The 16,065-nt window shown below is 40.1% G+C and overlaps 1 protein-coding gene across 5 annotated transcripts; it reads left to right on the top strand.

Moving 5' to 3' along the window:
- The first annotated feature begins 2,806 nt into the window (after positions 1-2,806).
- On the top strand, positions 2,807-15,685 carry ak1 (adenylate kinase 1). Of its 5 annotated transcripts, XM_047050557.1 has the most exons (8): positions 2,815-2,915; positions 3,829-3,973; positions 5,798-5,824; positions 8,601-8,636; positions 12,164-12,327; positions 14,315-14,431; positions 14,515-14,706; positions 15,600-15,685. In XM_047050557.1, the coding sequence occupies exons 3-8, from the start codon at positions 5,818-5,820 to the stop codon at positions 15,666-15,668; spliced, it is 585 nt and encodes a 194-aa protein (XP_046906513.1). In that variant the 5' UTR covers positions 2,815-2,915; positions 3,829-3,973; positions 5,798-5,817; the 3' UTR covers positions 15,669-15,685. The 5 variants fall into 5 exon arrangements, with proteins under 5 accessions (XP_046906512.1, XP_046906515.1, XP_046906516.1 ...); XM_047050556.1 differs by lacking the exon at positions 3,829-3,973 and having other exon boundaries at positions 2,807-2,915; XM_047050560.1 differs by lacking the exon at positions 8,601-8,636 and having other exon boundaries at positions 2,814-2,915.
- The last annotated feature ends 380 nt before the right edge of the window (positions 15,686-16,065 follow it).

The following is a 16,065-nucleotide window of genomic DNA, read 5'->3' as shown; positions in this document are numbered from 1 at the left end:
GTCATCTTAATCATCATCATCATCCTTTGATAAAAAGTATTATTTTGAGGGAAACTGCTACTACAAGTTGAAATAGCCACCAATTGATATTTAAACTTTGTATCATGTCGAATATGATTAAAACCATGGTGACGTCGAGGCTACAATCACAAGCGTAGCCTATGAGCAAAAAATGCATTACTTGTTCGTAGCAGGGGCGTAGCCAGTATTGGGCCAGGGCGGCTTTGGCCCGCCCACATTAATCACTGGCCCGCCTAGCCAAGTTTGATCAAAATGCATTGTTTGTTTATTTTTATTATTCAACTGTATTTAAGAAGATATATTAATATAAACCTGATTTATAGTTGACTGGTGTGTGTGTTTAATTTGTTTTCCGAATAAAATGGAACTGTTGAAGCAAGTTATAAAACGATAAGAGGTTGCTAGGGGTTCCGAAAAACTCTGGGCGGCCTATAGCCAGCTAACTTTGCTAGACTAGCTGCTTTTTAGCAAATGTACTAACATCGCCACAATGATGGCTAAAGAAGTGACCTGCCCCAGACCGTTTTTGTCCTGGATTCCTCTACTAGCCTGTTGTCTGGTAGGCTACCTTTCCCCTGTCATCCTGCCTCAGTGTGTACCGAACTCTGCTTAGATACATTTTTTGCCTTCTGCCTGCTCCGTTTTGTGCTTGTAATAAGTGTGCGCTCTGCACTTGTATCATCTACCGTAGTCTCCATTGAGTATTCGTTCCACTATGCTGGTTTGTCCAGCCTTTATTGAGCTCTGTTGGTTGAACATGATGTTTAGATAGTGTTTTGTTGTTGCCTTTGCTGAATATTGTACAGTAAAGGTGTCACTGTTTTTGCAGTTTGTTTATTATTTTTTCTACTCTCTACAGTAACACCGTGTCCTAACTGGATGCGAGCGTACGACTGTCGCGTAGCATCGGACGCTCTCTGTGCACAATGAATCCATCAAATTCATTTCTGTTACGCAAACTAACCTAACATGTGCTAGACTACAGAGCTTTCAACGCGAGAGACAAAAAAAAAAAATAGAAACAGGGCGTCCAACAAAAATTTCAGCCAAAATGTATCGCTAAATTATTTAAGTATTTTTTTCTAGGAAAAATTATAGGCCCACTCACTTTTGCACTGGCCCACCCAAATTACAATTTCTGCCTACGCCCCTGGTTCGTAGAATGTTTTTTTTATGTAATATAACATTGAACATGCTATTTTATTAAGTCCACCACTTTTTCTCCTGTAATATTAACGGACAGTGGGGTTAAATGTTCAATGTACGGACTGGCTATTGCATTCAAATAGTAAATGCATTGACTCGGCAGCAATTGTCTCCCAGCCAATTGTAGCTAAAGGCTATACAGCCGTGTTGCTTTTTTTCCGGAATATGTGCTCAGATTGACCATGAACACGAAATTAAACTTATATCTAAAGTGTGTTGAAGTACGACTACGTTTTTTGTCGTCGGTTGCCATGGTGAATCCTAGTATCGGAGCTCCATAGATGTTGGCTTTTGGTAGTATTCATGCACGCGCTAAACTCAGACTTACCGTACTCCGGGTTGAGTTAACAAATTCATATCAGCTTTTCTGGAACCGAATTTTCGGATTTTCCCATGTTAAGAGTAACTCAACTCAGAGTTCAGGGTTAATATCAAAGTTTGATAAACCCGCTACCTGGAATACTCCCCTGAATCTACAATTTAGAACTTTTTCACAATATTCAAATTTAGGTACAGAATTTTATGTTTTCATTAGATGTAAGCCATAATCATCTAAATTAAAAGAAATTAATGCTTGAAATGTTTCACTCTGTGTGTAATGCCTCTGTATAATATGACTTTCACCTTTTGAATTTACTTATCGAAATAAACAAACTTTTCAACGATATTCTAATTTACTGAGATGCACCTGTATAGACAAATGTGTGCATTTCCAAATCATGTCCAATCAACTGAATTCACCACGGGTGGACACCAATGAAGTTGTAGAAACATCTCAAGGATGATCAAAGTAAACAGGATGCACCTAAGCAAAATGTTGATTGAAATGGCAAAGGCTGTGAATACTTACTGTCTTGACCATACTGTAAAATTTCAAAATAACTTTTCACGTTATCATTATGGAGTATTGTGTGTTGAATTCTGAGGGAAAACAATTATTGAATCAATTTTTCATTGCAGATGTAACATAACAATATGTGGATAAAGTGAAGTGCTGTGAATACTTTCCGGATGCACTGTATCTTAGTATTGGAGTTCCATTGATGTTGGTTTTTAATAGTACTCATGCATGCGTGGACGAGTGGACATACTCCAAGTTGATTTAACTCATTCAAATCAGCTGTTCTGGAACCGAAAAGTTGAAGTTCACAATTTTAGGGTAAATCAACTCAGAGTTCAGGGTTAGGTTCACAGTTTATTAAACCAGCTTTGTGGAATACCCCCCAGGAGGGTTTAACCCTAACGCTCTGTCGTGTCAATGTTTATATAATTAGCTAAAATATATATAATTCTGAAGAGGAATCCACCATTTCTGCCTGCAGCTATATTTATTATATTATGATTAAGTTATTAACATCACAATTCATTTTATTTGTGTTTTTTCTGTATTTTATCTTTGACAGCCTAGTGGGCCTAGTTTGTCAAGTAAATATTTTAACACACATTTTCATTCACATACACACACACATTCCCTCACACTCCCTATCTCCCTCCCTATCTAATCCCCTCTCTCCCTCCTCCTCTGTCTCTCTCCCTCCTACCCAGAATGCTGTGCGGTCTGAGCAGGATTCAACTGAGCTATAAAAAGCAGTAGGTGAAGGGAGGGCCGCCGCGTAGCAGGGACAGAAGACACAGACAGAGCAGCAGAACCCCAAGTACTGGAATAGAGCCACGCAACGCGTCAAGAGGTTGGTACAGAAGACATACATGCATCCAATAGCACCATACATGAAGAAGTCAGGAAGCAGTGGCGGAAACAACTGGGGCTTATTGTTCCAGAGGGGATACAGGAGATAAAGAGAGAAAAATGGTTATGTGTTTGAGTGGAAAGGACTGCTTACACATTGAGAGAAAGAGAGAGCCTCATTGTTTCCCAGTAAGTGTTTCTGTGCTGCAAAGCATTTAGTGGTTGGAGTGGTCAGTGAGGACATTAGTCAGGCGAGTCTAAGGCTTGGATAACCTATACATGAGGAGCAAATCCGATGTTAGATATCTTAATGACACTGTGTTTTGCCAGACAAACATTATTAAGCAATCAGTCTCTGAAATAATGATTATGTTATGCATTTTATTTTCTCCTGCTAATATTGCTTTCCAGAGATATACTCTGGAATAATTACATTGGTTAGTGGGGTTCTAAGCAAGCTGTGCTAACATGCAAGTCAGACAAACATAACTTATCCAGAGCCAGAGTTTCATTGCTTCATCATTGTCGTGTGTCAAGCATTTCCTTAGCACTGTGCATTCACACATCTGCGACAGTTAGTGGCGCACACCAAAATCACCAAAGCCACAACAACAACAGCCACCATTAACCCTCTAACCAACACATATACAGATACACACCATGTATATCTAGACACACACCATGACATATCTAAACTAAACAGCACTGACGTCAGAGAGGTGTCCTGCCTTGCCTAAAAGGGGTATGCACTCAAATTAAAGGTGCATTACACTACAGACAAACAACAAACTCAGTAACCTGCTTTGCATCACGGGGATAGAATAGGGAGGGTTCAGTTGCAATGATGGATTAAATGCTTATGGCTTAGTACCGTTCTTGTGAATGGCATTAAGTGTTGTCTCTGGAATTTCCAGGGTTTAAACCAAGTTCAGGCTGGACACTACATGTGCTTTTGACAGCTGCACAAAGAAACAGGGGCTTTATATATCAGGACTGTATGGCCACAGACATCGATAATACAACTTGAATTTATCTTGACTTCTTAGGTCAGGATTTAAGGTTAGAGAACTTCTATGTTAGGCATGCGCATAATAGAAGTTGGATTGGATGGTGAGTGTGTGAAAGGTTTTTGTCACATTGATTTAATAAATATGAGAGTGCACAAAGGATTGCAATTGGAGCAATATTTATACCTTCTAGTGTGAAGGTGACCATGCGTTATTATAGAACACGAAAAATGACATCCCACAACACTCTACTGTATTGAAGCCAATCTCTACAGTTTTATGCAGATCCATGGTGTAGCATTGATAAAGAACCCATTCGGCATTACAATTAGGTCTCTTGAAAAATAGATTTTCAATCTAAATGTGACATACCTGGTTAAAAAATTGTTAAAAATGGTATTACATTTCTGTATTAAATGGCTATAATGCCAGTTAACCACATTATTATTATTCATACAGTACAGGATCAAGCAAGCATTTATTAATAAGTGTTTCTGTATATTAAGATTATGCCATGCCACCTACATAAAGGCTTTTAACATACAATATATTTCTATCCACACATAACTTCACGGGTTAAATCTGTCACACACACACACACTGAAACTTCAACTGGAAAAGGTAGTAGCCAGGTTGTAACCCTACCTATTACACCCAAATCATATATGGCATACAGGAGGCAGGAGGAGTTATGGTAGGAGGAGACCTGTGGTTCTGTCTGCTGTGGGGACCATACTTGGCATTGGAAGTCCCAAAGGGGAACAGTGCTGACTCAGGATGACATTTGCAAAGGTTATACAGCCCCCCAACCGTACATGTTACCCTGTAAGGCTGAAACCAGGCAAAGGTTAAAAAAAAGGAGAGCAGAGCAGGTTACATTTTATTTTACCAAACATCCATGGCATTGATTGACCAGACTGTATGTGTGTGGGTTCATGTGTGTGTCTATGTTTGTGTTCAAATCCAGGACATTGTGTACCAGCCCAGTAGCAAAGGAATCCTTTTACGAAAAGTATGGAATAACAGATGTACGGTCAACTTTTCTGACCCCAGACATGCTGTGGTTCAAAATCAACTTCTGTTATCACAATAATTATAACTTGTACATATCTGAAGGTATTGGATAGGAATGAATTAGATAGAAGTAGCTCAGCTTTAGTAGTACCACTACAACACATTTTACTACTATATGCAAATCCAGTCCAAGACCAGTTTTTGTCTCTTTCCACCTGTCACACCGGCTGTTACAGTACATAGACACATTCTGAACAACCACGCAGTCTAGGCTACCCTGGTCACATTCCACATGAACTTGACCTGAGAGATCTGTTTACACATGACATCCTGACACACCCAGGAATGGCCCTCCCTCCTTCTTCTCCCCTCCCCTAACTCTTAAGGAAGCCTGAAGAGAGAGCTTCCTAACACAGAGACAAAAGAAAGGCATGTTTACTTATTTTTTAATATTTATAATCTATATGCAATAATACTTTATATACTATGTGCACTTGAGTCCATTTTGACCAAAGACTGTCCCATGCATGAGTCTGATATTTCTAGGACAGTTTCTTTCCTTTAGCAGTTTAATGCTAATCACTAGGCTATACATTGTTGCTCAAACAGGATATTAGAATATGTGATGCCAAACAACATACTTAACGGACAATTATGATAAGATTGAAAGTTGTCATTTATTCTGAAAGAAGGCAAATTTGCAACCATCTCTCCAAAGAGTGAGCTATTGGTGAATGTTCAGCATGTAGCAAAGCACTTGTGGTCAGACAATATGCATACACTAACAACCTCTTGCAAGGGAAAAAGTAAGAACGAAGTAGCCATCTGCAGGGCTAATTTTTTCTTTCTTTCTCATTTCCAGTTCAAAGAAATCTCTTCAACATGGCAGGTAACAATGAAATTTAAAATATTCATAATTAATTATATTTAATTGAATATACTGATTTGGGACTATTTTCACATTTCCTCGATTTTGTCAAGCGTAGGCTACATCAGTGTTCTCATTGCTAGAAAGCTTTGCATGTGTTTAGCTAGGGCAATTGCACACTCTTGTGGATGCTAGGTTACACTGCAGCAATCTGGCTAAGAATACCAACATACTCAACAAATGACTACACTGCAACAAAAAATACATACAAAAATGTCTGAAAATGTAACTTTTTTCTCAGTTTTAGACTCTAGTCAGACTCTAGAGTCAGAGCTTTGGATGTCTAAATTATCTGAATTGTTAAGCTACCCTTTCATTTATTTTTGTTACGGAGATTCAATTTGACCTTACGGATTCAGAGGAAACCATTTAGAATATTCTAATATAATGTACTGCTGTTATTCCCCAGTGATTCACATCATATAACGCTACCTGTGTAGAATATTTGTAAACAAAATCGCCCCATAACTGCTACAGAATGTACCTTAAGTATAATTTGTCAAAAGTCATCCTCTGTGAGCTAAAGTTAGTAAGTGTTATACCATGGTCTGGGTAAATACTATATTAAAGCAATAGTACGAGTGCGAGTGGGGTTGTTGACGAATATACCACGGGTGGTGTTCGGCCGTAGCCACGAGGCTTCGCGTCGGGGTGTTGTTTGCCCTGTCGGGGCTTATTTTCCCGATAATGACCGGCGTTCTATAGGCCTACATTATCCCTTACATAATGTAAACCTTGTAGTTCCAGTAAAATTGTCTGTTCCCCGTTCTAAATGGCAACAGGGATGCAGTCAAAGCCTCCGTTTACAATTTATTGAAACACTTTAACAAGCTAATATCTTTTTCCAACGAGTGACAACATTTCTTTTAACTTATTTGAAGAATACACTTTTTCTTAATTTACCGTGTCAGTGTCACATAACCGCTCATCTCACATTCCATTCGCTATTCAACTCGCTCGTCAATCTAGTTCAGCCAGTAGGCTAACCGACGAGGACAAGTTCATGAGCCGTTTCCGCTCTACTTCCTAAACTGCTCCCCTGTATGCAATCCACTTCCGCTCTGGCGGACTGGGTTTGTTTTGCTAGCTAGATCCGTTGTGCCGACAAAGCACTGATATCGCAGTGACAAAGAGGATATAACATTTACAACATGAAGAAAAGTGGTTCGGGAACGACGTGTGCGGTAGTTGGTTGCAAACACTCGAGAAAGCACCTGAACGAGTGGTTGGATAGAGTGCTGCGACCAGTTTTAAAACTTAGAATCGCCTCTAGAATCGCCTCTAGCCTGTTACTGTTAGGCTATACTACAGTATTGTTTGTAGGGTATTCACATTGTGTTGGTGTTCCTTTGTCCTATTGTTGCAGTGGATTTAATAATTATACATTGATATGTGGATATAATAATTCAAACCTTTCAAAGTGCCAATACACACATCTAAATAAGCCCGACATGACGTGTGTAGCCAACGTGCGTTTAAAGCAGTCATAACCGGGTTCATAGGAAGAATAGATACGTTGGCACTCAGGCAGTGACAATTGCCACGTAAATAAGGATAACAGTGTACTACCTGTCTTGTCCTTCTGAAGTTGTTAAATTGAATAGGCTGAACATCATCATGTAACATCAAGTATAGCCTAGAAATTCAAAACGAATTAGCGTTAGCTTTCAATTTTACGTATGCCTAGGCTAGCCTACTTGTACCGTGTCCTTGCAATAAATAAAGAACATAATGCTACATGTTTTGCCAGGACAACTGTCAAGACCATTTGAATGTTCATGATGTTCCTGTGTCTTTATTCCTTTGATTGGTTACAACAACGCGATCAGTCAACCGACCATAAATGGTTTTAATGTCGGGCTACGAATTTATTGAACAACTTCTGTCTGAAACGTGTGGCATCCTTTAGCCAAATAATTAGCCTACATTTTGCTGAGAGATTAAAGAGCTAGACAACACATGTTCTAATGAATCACCGACTAAAAGTCATCTTCTGACATTTCCTTTGCTCCATGTTAAAAGCTACAAAATGATGGACTGGCAAAAGCTTTATAACTATAAATCTACTCTAAATGTACTTAGAAGTATGGCGACGACGTTATCCACAAGTACATGCCACAACGTTGGCAACTTATCCAGTAGTAAATGTCAAACGACAAGTATGTCAAAGTAGTAGAACCGTGATCCCAAGCTAGCATAGACAAATCGCTGTGTTTACACCGGCAGACGCTGTGAAAACCACTTCCGGCGGAAATGAATTGCATATTTGTAGAGTTATGGCAGCCCCCTAGTTTTGGCGCGTAAAGTTGTCTATAGCTCAGCCCAAGGAAAGGAAAAAACCTTTGCAAGTGACCATGGTAAAAGCGGAATACCACCCTTCAAAGTGTAGCCTACAGTATCGGGCATTATCCTTTACTTAGAGTAGGTCATGATGACTCGTGACATGAGGTGTGGTCACATCGTGATGTGCTTGACGATAGTTACCATGATAACAGCTAATACACAAGTGTGCTGAGTGATAGGCTACTTCACTGCACTTCAAGTGCAGGGCAGTCAATCTGTTCCCCAATCTGTCAACAATGGGTTGCAGTTATTCTACCGAGACACGGACAATTCTCACTAAAACTCACAGTTCTGTTGGTTTGTGATTTTTCATTTACAAAAAGTGTGTAGATTAATAATATTGTTTCTAAAGATTTATAGACTTTGTTCTGTTTAATCCCCATGTTCCTTCCAGACAAAATAAAGGATGCCAAGATTATCTTTGTGGTGGGTGAGTAAAATATTTTGTCATAAACAGACGCATTTATAGAATCCGGGCTCTTACATTTTATCAAAAGTTTGGCATGAGATTACCAAACCTGTCAACGTTTGGGTCCTGGAGAACCTGTGGGTCGATATGTTAAGATAGATAGGGTTCAGATAGGCTGGTAGGTGGCATTAAACTCAGTTTAACTCGAGACAGCTCTCAACTTGGGGTGGGGTGCTAGAAATGTGAATTGAAGAGAAATGGGGAGAAAAATGAAACACCCGTGTTTGGAAGCAGGCTTAGTTGCTACTACATAGCCAACTGTACTGCATTGTGCTGCTACTGTAGAGCTAGCTATCATTAGTGTTCGTCAGTTTTTACAACCAGCTAGAGCTAACAGTACAGTATTATTGTTAAAAGCTTCCTATTTAAATAACAATGCATGTAAAAAAGTACTGAAATATTATACATATAATTTTTGGGGAGTGGGGCTTTTGCTTGATTGCCGAGTTTGTCTACGTATTTGCTTTACCACCGTTATTGCTAACTTGCCAGAGTCGGACTAGCTAGTTACTGCAGATGTAGGCAGTAGTGATGGGTTGTTCGCGAATGAGACGGGGTCGTGTCCCAACTGGTTTTCAAAATAACAGGTGCACGCACAGCCAGGGGACCAATCAGTCTGCCTCTATCACCAGATTCGTCACAAATTCACAAACATATTACTGTCGATTTTCAAGTTGGATGTCATATTTGCTGCGGCGAATATGAAAGTATAGGCTACGTGCGCACTACATTACCATTCACGACAAAATAAATGGAGACAAAATAAAACTTTTGCAGGCTTGCATGAAGTGGGATTCGATCTCACGACTAGGGCAAAAATACATATTTAATAAAGCCCATTACGTAATTTACACTGGTAGCTATACCACCTCTGAAAATCACGTAAATCATTACGTATATAACTACGTTAGCCTTCAGGTAACATCTTGATTAGGCTTCCTCTGAATCAACTGGTTCCCATAGACACTACCCGAATATTGGCTACTTATCACGTATTTGGGGTTGTGTTGCGTTTTTCGAAAAACGGACACATGGGAACGCCCTCGTCTCCGTGAAACGCCCTCTACGAGCTCTCCGTCAGCCCTCGGAGAGCAGAATTTTTCTAACTATCCGTCGTAGCTACAGAGACCCCCTTGGCTGTGATTGGTCAGTATTAAGAACCGTTTGCGTCGGGGGCGGGGTTGCCATGATAGCAGGACGAACAGAATCCTTTGACCGCCATTGCTTGTAAAGTTTTTACAATTCATATTTCAGCTAAACAGTACACGTAAATCATCATCTGAATTAAAATGTGATGAGAAATAGGCAGTGTAGTTGCTGAAAATATACGTATTTTCTTGATGAAACGGCTAATTTGTAAATTTGCTCCGAATTCACGGTAACCTAGGTAAATAAACACTCGACAACGTCTAAACAAAAAAACGTTGCGCCACGTACTCTTCTGGCGGTGAATTGTTTTCAGCACCCACAGCCTACGGAGAACCATAAACGCAGTCTATCCCTCCGTATCCGTGCGTATCCGTGCGCCCGCCCATCCGTAAATGGAGACGCAGAAGCATATTTCGGCCTTAAGAGCCGTAGCCATGCTCCGTCTGACAAGGTAGTTTGCCACTCACAGGATACGAACGCTCGGCCTCCGACTTGCCAAGCGCGACCACTACCAACTACGCCAAAGAAAAGCTAGCTCTTCTTTGACGCGGGTGACCTTTTACATACCCGAGGAGTGAGATTCACGGTTCTCACTACATTACTGTTGTTTCGAGGCAACAGCTTATTTACCACGACATCAAAGCTCCTTCTGACACCACATATTTCAAATTCATACTAACTACGTTGCTGCTAACCGAGACAATACAATCAAAATAAGTGTAACCCTTTGAAAACACAACATGGGTCTATTAGTTTCCTATGTGATTTTGTGTATGGCTGAGTGTTTCTTCACAATACCTTTTGAAATCAATTCATTTCATCATGTAATATTCCGATCAAATGTAGTGAGCACTACATTACAGCCATTCACACCATAATAAATGGAAACTAAGAAAAGATTCTCAAGCTCGAATGAAGTGGGATTCGATCAAACAAGCAAAACCACGTTCATTACTGCAGTCGATTTCCGTCCGTGCCAAATTACATTGTGTGTTTGGGCAAGACACTTCACCCTACTTGCCTCGGGGAATGTCCCTGTACTTACTGTAAGTCGCTCTGGATAAGAGCGTCTGCTAAATGACTAAATGTAAATGTTGTTTTGGTTCTTCTGAATCAACTAGTTTCCAAATGAAGATGTTACCTGAAGGCTAACGTAGTTAACAAATACGTAACGATTTAGGAAATTTTTCAGAGCTGGTATAGCTCGCAGTGTAAATCAATGGGCTTTGGTGAATACGTATTTTTGCTCTAGTGCGATCGAATCCCACTTCATGCGAGCCTGCAAATGTTTTATTTTAGTCTCCATTTATTTTGTTGTGAATGGTAATGTAGTGCGCACGTAGCCTATACTTTCATATTCGCCACAGCAAATATGACATCCGACTTGAAAATCGACAGTAATATGTTTGTGAATTTGTGACGAATCTGGTGATAGAGGCAGACTGATAGGGGCACGCACAGCTGGGAAACCAGTTAGTTTGGAAATCAGTTGGGACACCAACTGTAAGAGCTGGTAGGTGGCATTAAACTCTGTATATATACTCTGTACTATTTTTTATAGATTAATATAGCCTATAAAACTTAAACGATTATAGAATAATGAATTTTAATTGTATTTAAAATAATTGACTAATTCAAAGCACAACCCAAAAATACGTAGGCCTAAAGGCGCACACGATCATCCTCACTTTCTGTTCCTGTCAATCATACATGCGATGTCAACCAATTATACTGCATGAGGGAGGGCCGAGCCAACTCACACACACTCAGTTAGACGAGTAGTCAAAACTCGACGGAGAGCCATAACAAGTCAATGCATTTTTAAAGAAATTGTGGTTAAGGTAGAGTATGATTTCATTTAATAATTTAATTCAAATAGTTTTCACACCAATCATAGTCAAATTCATAGTTAAAACATTATTTTTTTTAAGAGCCTTTCGAGAGCCAAAAGAGCCGGCTCACGAAGATGAGCCGGAATGCCCATCACTAGTAGGCAGAGAATGTCTAATAAGTTTTCCACTCTCGGGAAAACTTCCGGCTTCTGAACTGTTTGCAGTTCCACTCTGGTTCCATATGAGGGCGCTCATGGGAAAGTGCAGAATGAACGGAGGTCTATGGAGCTATACCCCTCAAAATCCACTTTTCTCAGGATATAATGTTTTGTTAAAAGAAAGGTTAAAAGAAAATGCTTCACTTTAATTTTGTATTAGGTAAAATTGTCGAAACACGACGGTGGGTCACAGTGACCCGAGGTAGCACAAGGGTTAAAATAGGACACAAGCACGCAGTTTCCACAAAACTGACACAAACACACGTGTGTGTGTGTGTGTTCTTCACAGGTGGGCCTGGCTCTGGTAAGGGCACCCAGTGCGAGAAGGTGGTGGCAAAGTACGGCTACACCCACCTGTCTTCTGGGGACCTGTTGCGCGCTGAGGTGTCTTCTGGCTCCGAGAGGGGCATGCAGCTACAGGCAATTATGCAGAAAGGAGAGCTTGTACCCCTAGTAAGTTCCGCCAGGAGATGGGGATAGCTCCATATGCTCTCGGATTCTATGGCAAAAATCCATGCTGTTACTGTTCCACTTGTTAATGTTTGATTTATCAGAAACTTGTTTAATCATCAACGTATGTAATTGAAACATTCCTGTACTTATTCCTGTATTGTAATAAGTAATTTGTTATCATATGAATCTTTTTTCATACTGGTATTTCATTTAAAAAATATATACACATTTTCAGTTGTGATTTGTAAAATAATATATACAGTGCCCTCCAAAAGTATTGGAACAGTGAGGCGAATTCCTTTATTTTTGCTGTAGACTGAAAACATTTGGGCTTGACATCAAATAATGAACGTGAGACCAGAGATCAACGTTTCAGCTTTTATTTCCAGGTATTTACATCAGGATCTGATGCACAACTAAGAAAATATCACATTTTGTTTGAATCCACCCATTTGTCATGTGATCAAAAGTATTGGAACAGATATACTTAAAACATATTTAAGTGAATAAGACTTAATATTTAGTTGCAAATCCTTTGCTTTCAATAACTGCAGCAAGTCTGTGACCCATTGATGTCACCAAACTTTTGCATTCTTCCTTTTTGATGCTTTCCCAGGCTTTCACTGCAGCCTCTTTCAGTTGTTGTTTGTTTTGTGGGGTTCCTCCCTTCAGTCTCCTCTTAAGCAGGTAAAATGCATGCTCTATAGGGTTTAAGTCTGGAGATTGACTTGGCCAGTCTAATACCTTCCATTTCTTGCCCCTGATGAACTCCTTTGTTGTTTTGGCAGTGTGTTTTGGGTCGTTATCTTGCTGCATGATGAAGGCTCTGCCAATCAGTTTGGTTGCATCTTTCCTTAAATTGGCAGACAAAATGTTTCTGTAGACTTCCGAGTTCATTTTGCTGCTGCCATCATGTGTTACATCCTCAATGAAGATTAATGAGCCCGTCCCAGAAGAAGCCATGCAAGCCCAAGCCATGACATTACCTCCACCGTGTTTCACAGATGAGCTTGTGTGTTTGGGATCATGAGCAGTTCCTTTCTTTCTCCAAACTTTAGCCTTTCCATCACTTTGGTAAAAGTTCATCTTTGTCTCATCAGTCCATAAAACTTTGTCCCAGAATTTTTGAGGTTCATCTCTGTACTTTTTGGCAAATTCCAGCCTGGCCTTCCTATTCTTCTTGCTAATGAGTGGTTTGCATCTTCTGGTGTAGCCCTTGTACTTTTGTTCATGAAGTCTTCTGCGAACAGTAGATAGTGATACCTTCACTCCTGCCATCTGGAGGTTGTTGCTGATCTCACTAACAGTTGTTTTAGGGTCTTTCTTTACAGCTCTCACAATGTTTCTGTCATCAACTGCTGATGTTTTCCTTGGTCTACCTGTTCGACGTCTGTTACTTAGTACACCAGTAGTTTTCTTCTTCTTCAGGACATTCCAAATGGTTGTACTGGCTATGGCCAATGTTTCTGCAATGGCTCTGATTGATTTTCCATCTTCTCTAAGACTCACAATTGCTTGTTTTTCACCCAAAGACAGCGCTCTGGTTTTCATGTTGTTTTCACCTCTGAATACAGTCTGCATAGACAAAACCTATCTTACCCAATCTGAACCTGAGTGTAGACATTCAGTGGTATTTATTGATTGAATAATGTATGTAATAGGACACACCTGGGCAACAAAACACACCTGTCAGTCACATGTTCCAATACTTTTGCTCACGTGACAAATGGGTGGGTTCGAACAAAAAGGTGATATTTTCTAATTTGTGCATCAGATCCTGATGTAAATACCTGGAAATAAAAGCTGAAACGTTGATCTCTGGTTTCACATTCATCGTTTGATGTCAAGCCCAAATGTTTTCAGTCTACAGCAAAAATAAAGGAATTGGCCTCACTGTTCCAATACTTTTGGAGGGCACTGTATATATTTTCAGTTGTGATTTGTAGTAGAAAATAAGTTGGTTTAAAAAAGTTTAATCTCCTTGTAGGACACAGTCTTAGACATGATCAAGGATGCCATGATAGCCAAGGCTGATGTTTCTAAGGGCTTCCTTATTGACGGCTATCCCCGTGAGGTCAAACAGGGAGAAGAGTTTGAGAAAAAGGTAGGCGGAAAGGAGGATTTGTGCTTTATCAAAGTCTTGTACCTTGCACCTGTACTACTTTTGTTCTTCTGTATTTTTCCCAGATCGGCGCTCCCTGTCTGCTGCTGTACATTGATGCCAAGGCTGAGACCATGGTAAAGAGGTTGATGAAGCGTGGCGAGACCAGCGGCCGTGCTGATGACAACGAGGAGACCATCAAGAAACGCCTGGACCTGTACTATAAAGCCACTGAGCCAGTCATTGCCTTCTACGAGAGCCGTGGCATTGTCAGGAAGGTGGGACCATTAGGACAAACATTAGGACAAAGTATTTCCAGAGCCTGTTTAAGGAGAGCCTTGCCGCTCCCTATTAAGCCCCATTGTACCGAATTTTGTTGCAGTTCCACCAGAGTTCCACTGGGAGTGATTGCGGTCGAGAGCAAAATGAATGGGAGTGTATGGAGCTAAACGGCTAAATTTGTCTCAGATTTGATTGTAGTTTTTGCATGTTCATCATGGATTACAGGTCAAAAGTTGAATGAACAAGCACTCATGTCCTTTCGATTTCTTACAGGGTAAGTCGTTGTTGCCCATAACACGCTAGCATTCTGCTAACGAATGCTGATTGGTTAGTGAAGGACTGATTACGACCAAAGATCCCACTTAAGGTCATCAGAAGCAGAACCAGAATGTCAGAGCATTAGCAACATTAGCAACAACATTAGCAAGCCAGAACGCTTTCTAGCATGTGTATTGACAGGGAGAGCCTAACCTGTCAGCTGTGTTGTCGATGCCTCGAGAGAAAAATGGAAGTAATCAGAGCTTGCCGTCAAGCAATAGCTCTGGTCGTACGATGTGTATGACGTCAATGACATTTTCAAGGCTTTATAGAACAGAAAGGCGACTTAGAAAAAATCTAACACCCAGTGGTGTGTATTTTTTTTGCCTCCCCTTTCGAATTCAGAATAAAAATTACTAGACAAAAAATTTTATCCTGAGAAAAGTAGATTTCGAGGGGTATAGCTCCATAGACCTCCATTCATTCTGCACTCGACCGTTAGCGCCCTCATATGGAACTTGAGTGGAACTGCAACCAGTTCAGAACCTGGAAGTTTCTCGAGAGTGGCAGTTCTCCCTATATTAGACATTCTCTGGTATTTCTAAAATGTTTCTTGTTCCTCTCTCTCCAGATTGATTCTGAGTTGCCAGTGGATGAAGTCTTTGGTCATGTTGCCAAAGCTATTGATGCCCTTAAGTAAAAAACAACTAAAAACAATGACTGGGTGAACTTTTTGGTGTTTTTATATATATGTGTACATCTCATGACAAAGAAAGCAACAAACTGCTGTGTCTTCTTGGTTGGAAAGAAAGGTCATACATTTACATATTTACATTTAGTAGACGCTCTCATCCAGCGCGACTGTGTACAGGGTGTCTACAGGTATAAACAAGTTAAATTTAAGACTTTTTAAGACCTTTTGATACCTAAATGAAATGTAAGACCAAACTTACAATGGAAATAAAAATATACAGTAATCTTTCCAAATAAACACACTGATCTGTTCAAAATGAACAGTATAGTAAAATGACAACTAGAGAGTGTACAATTTCTGGGGAAATTGTAGGGTGTGCTTGCTTGCGTCGTTTGCAGGTGGG

The sequence above is a fragment of the Hypomesus transpacificus genome, unplaced genomic scaffold, assembly GCF_021917145.1.
Source record: "Hypomesus transpacificus isolate Combined female unplaced genomic scaffold, fHypTra1 scaffold_122, whole genome shotgun sequence".
NCBI classification, from domain to species: domain Eukaryota; kingdom Metazoa; phylum Chordata; class Actinopteri; order Osmeriformes; family Osmeridae; genus Hypomesus; species Hypomesus transpacificus.
This window is presented reverse-complemented; position numbering and strand designations above follow the sequence as displayed.

Excerpts from the sequence above, each read along its gene's own strand:
- ak1 (XM_047050556.1), top strand. Across the intron at positions 12,328-14,314 it reads AAGGAGAGCTTGTACCCCTA|GACACAGTCTTAGACATGAT; the intron begins GTAAGTTCCGCC and ends ATCTCCTTGTAG. Across the intron at positions 14,432-14,514 it reads GAGAAGAGTTTGAGAAAAAG|ATCGGCGCTCCCTGTCTGCT; the intron begins GTAGGCGGAAAG and ends TATTTTTCCCAG.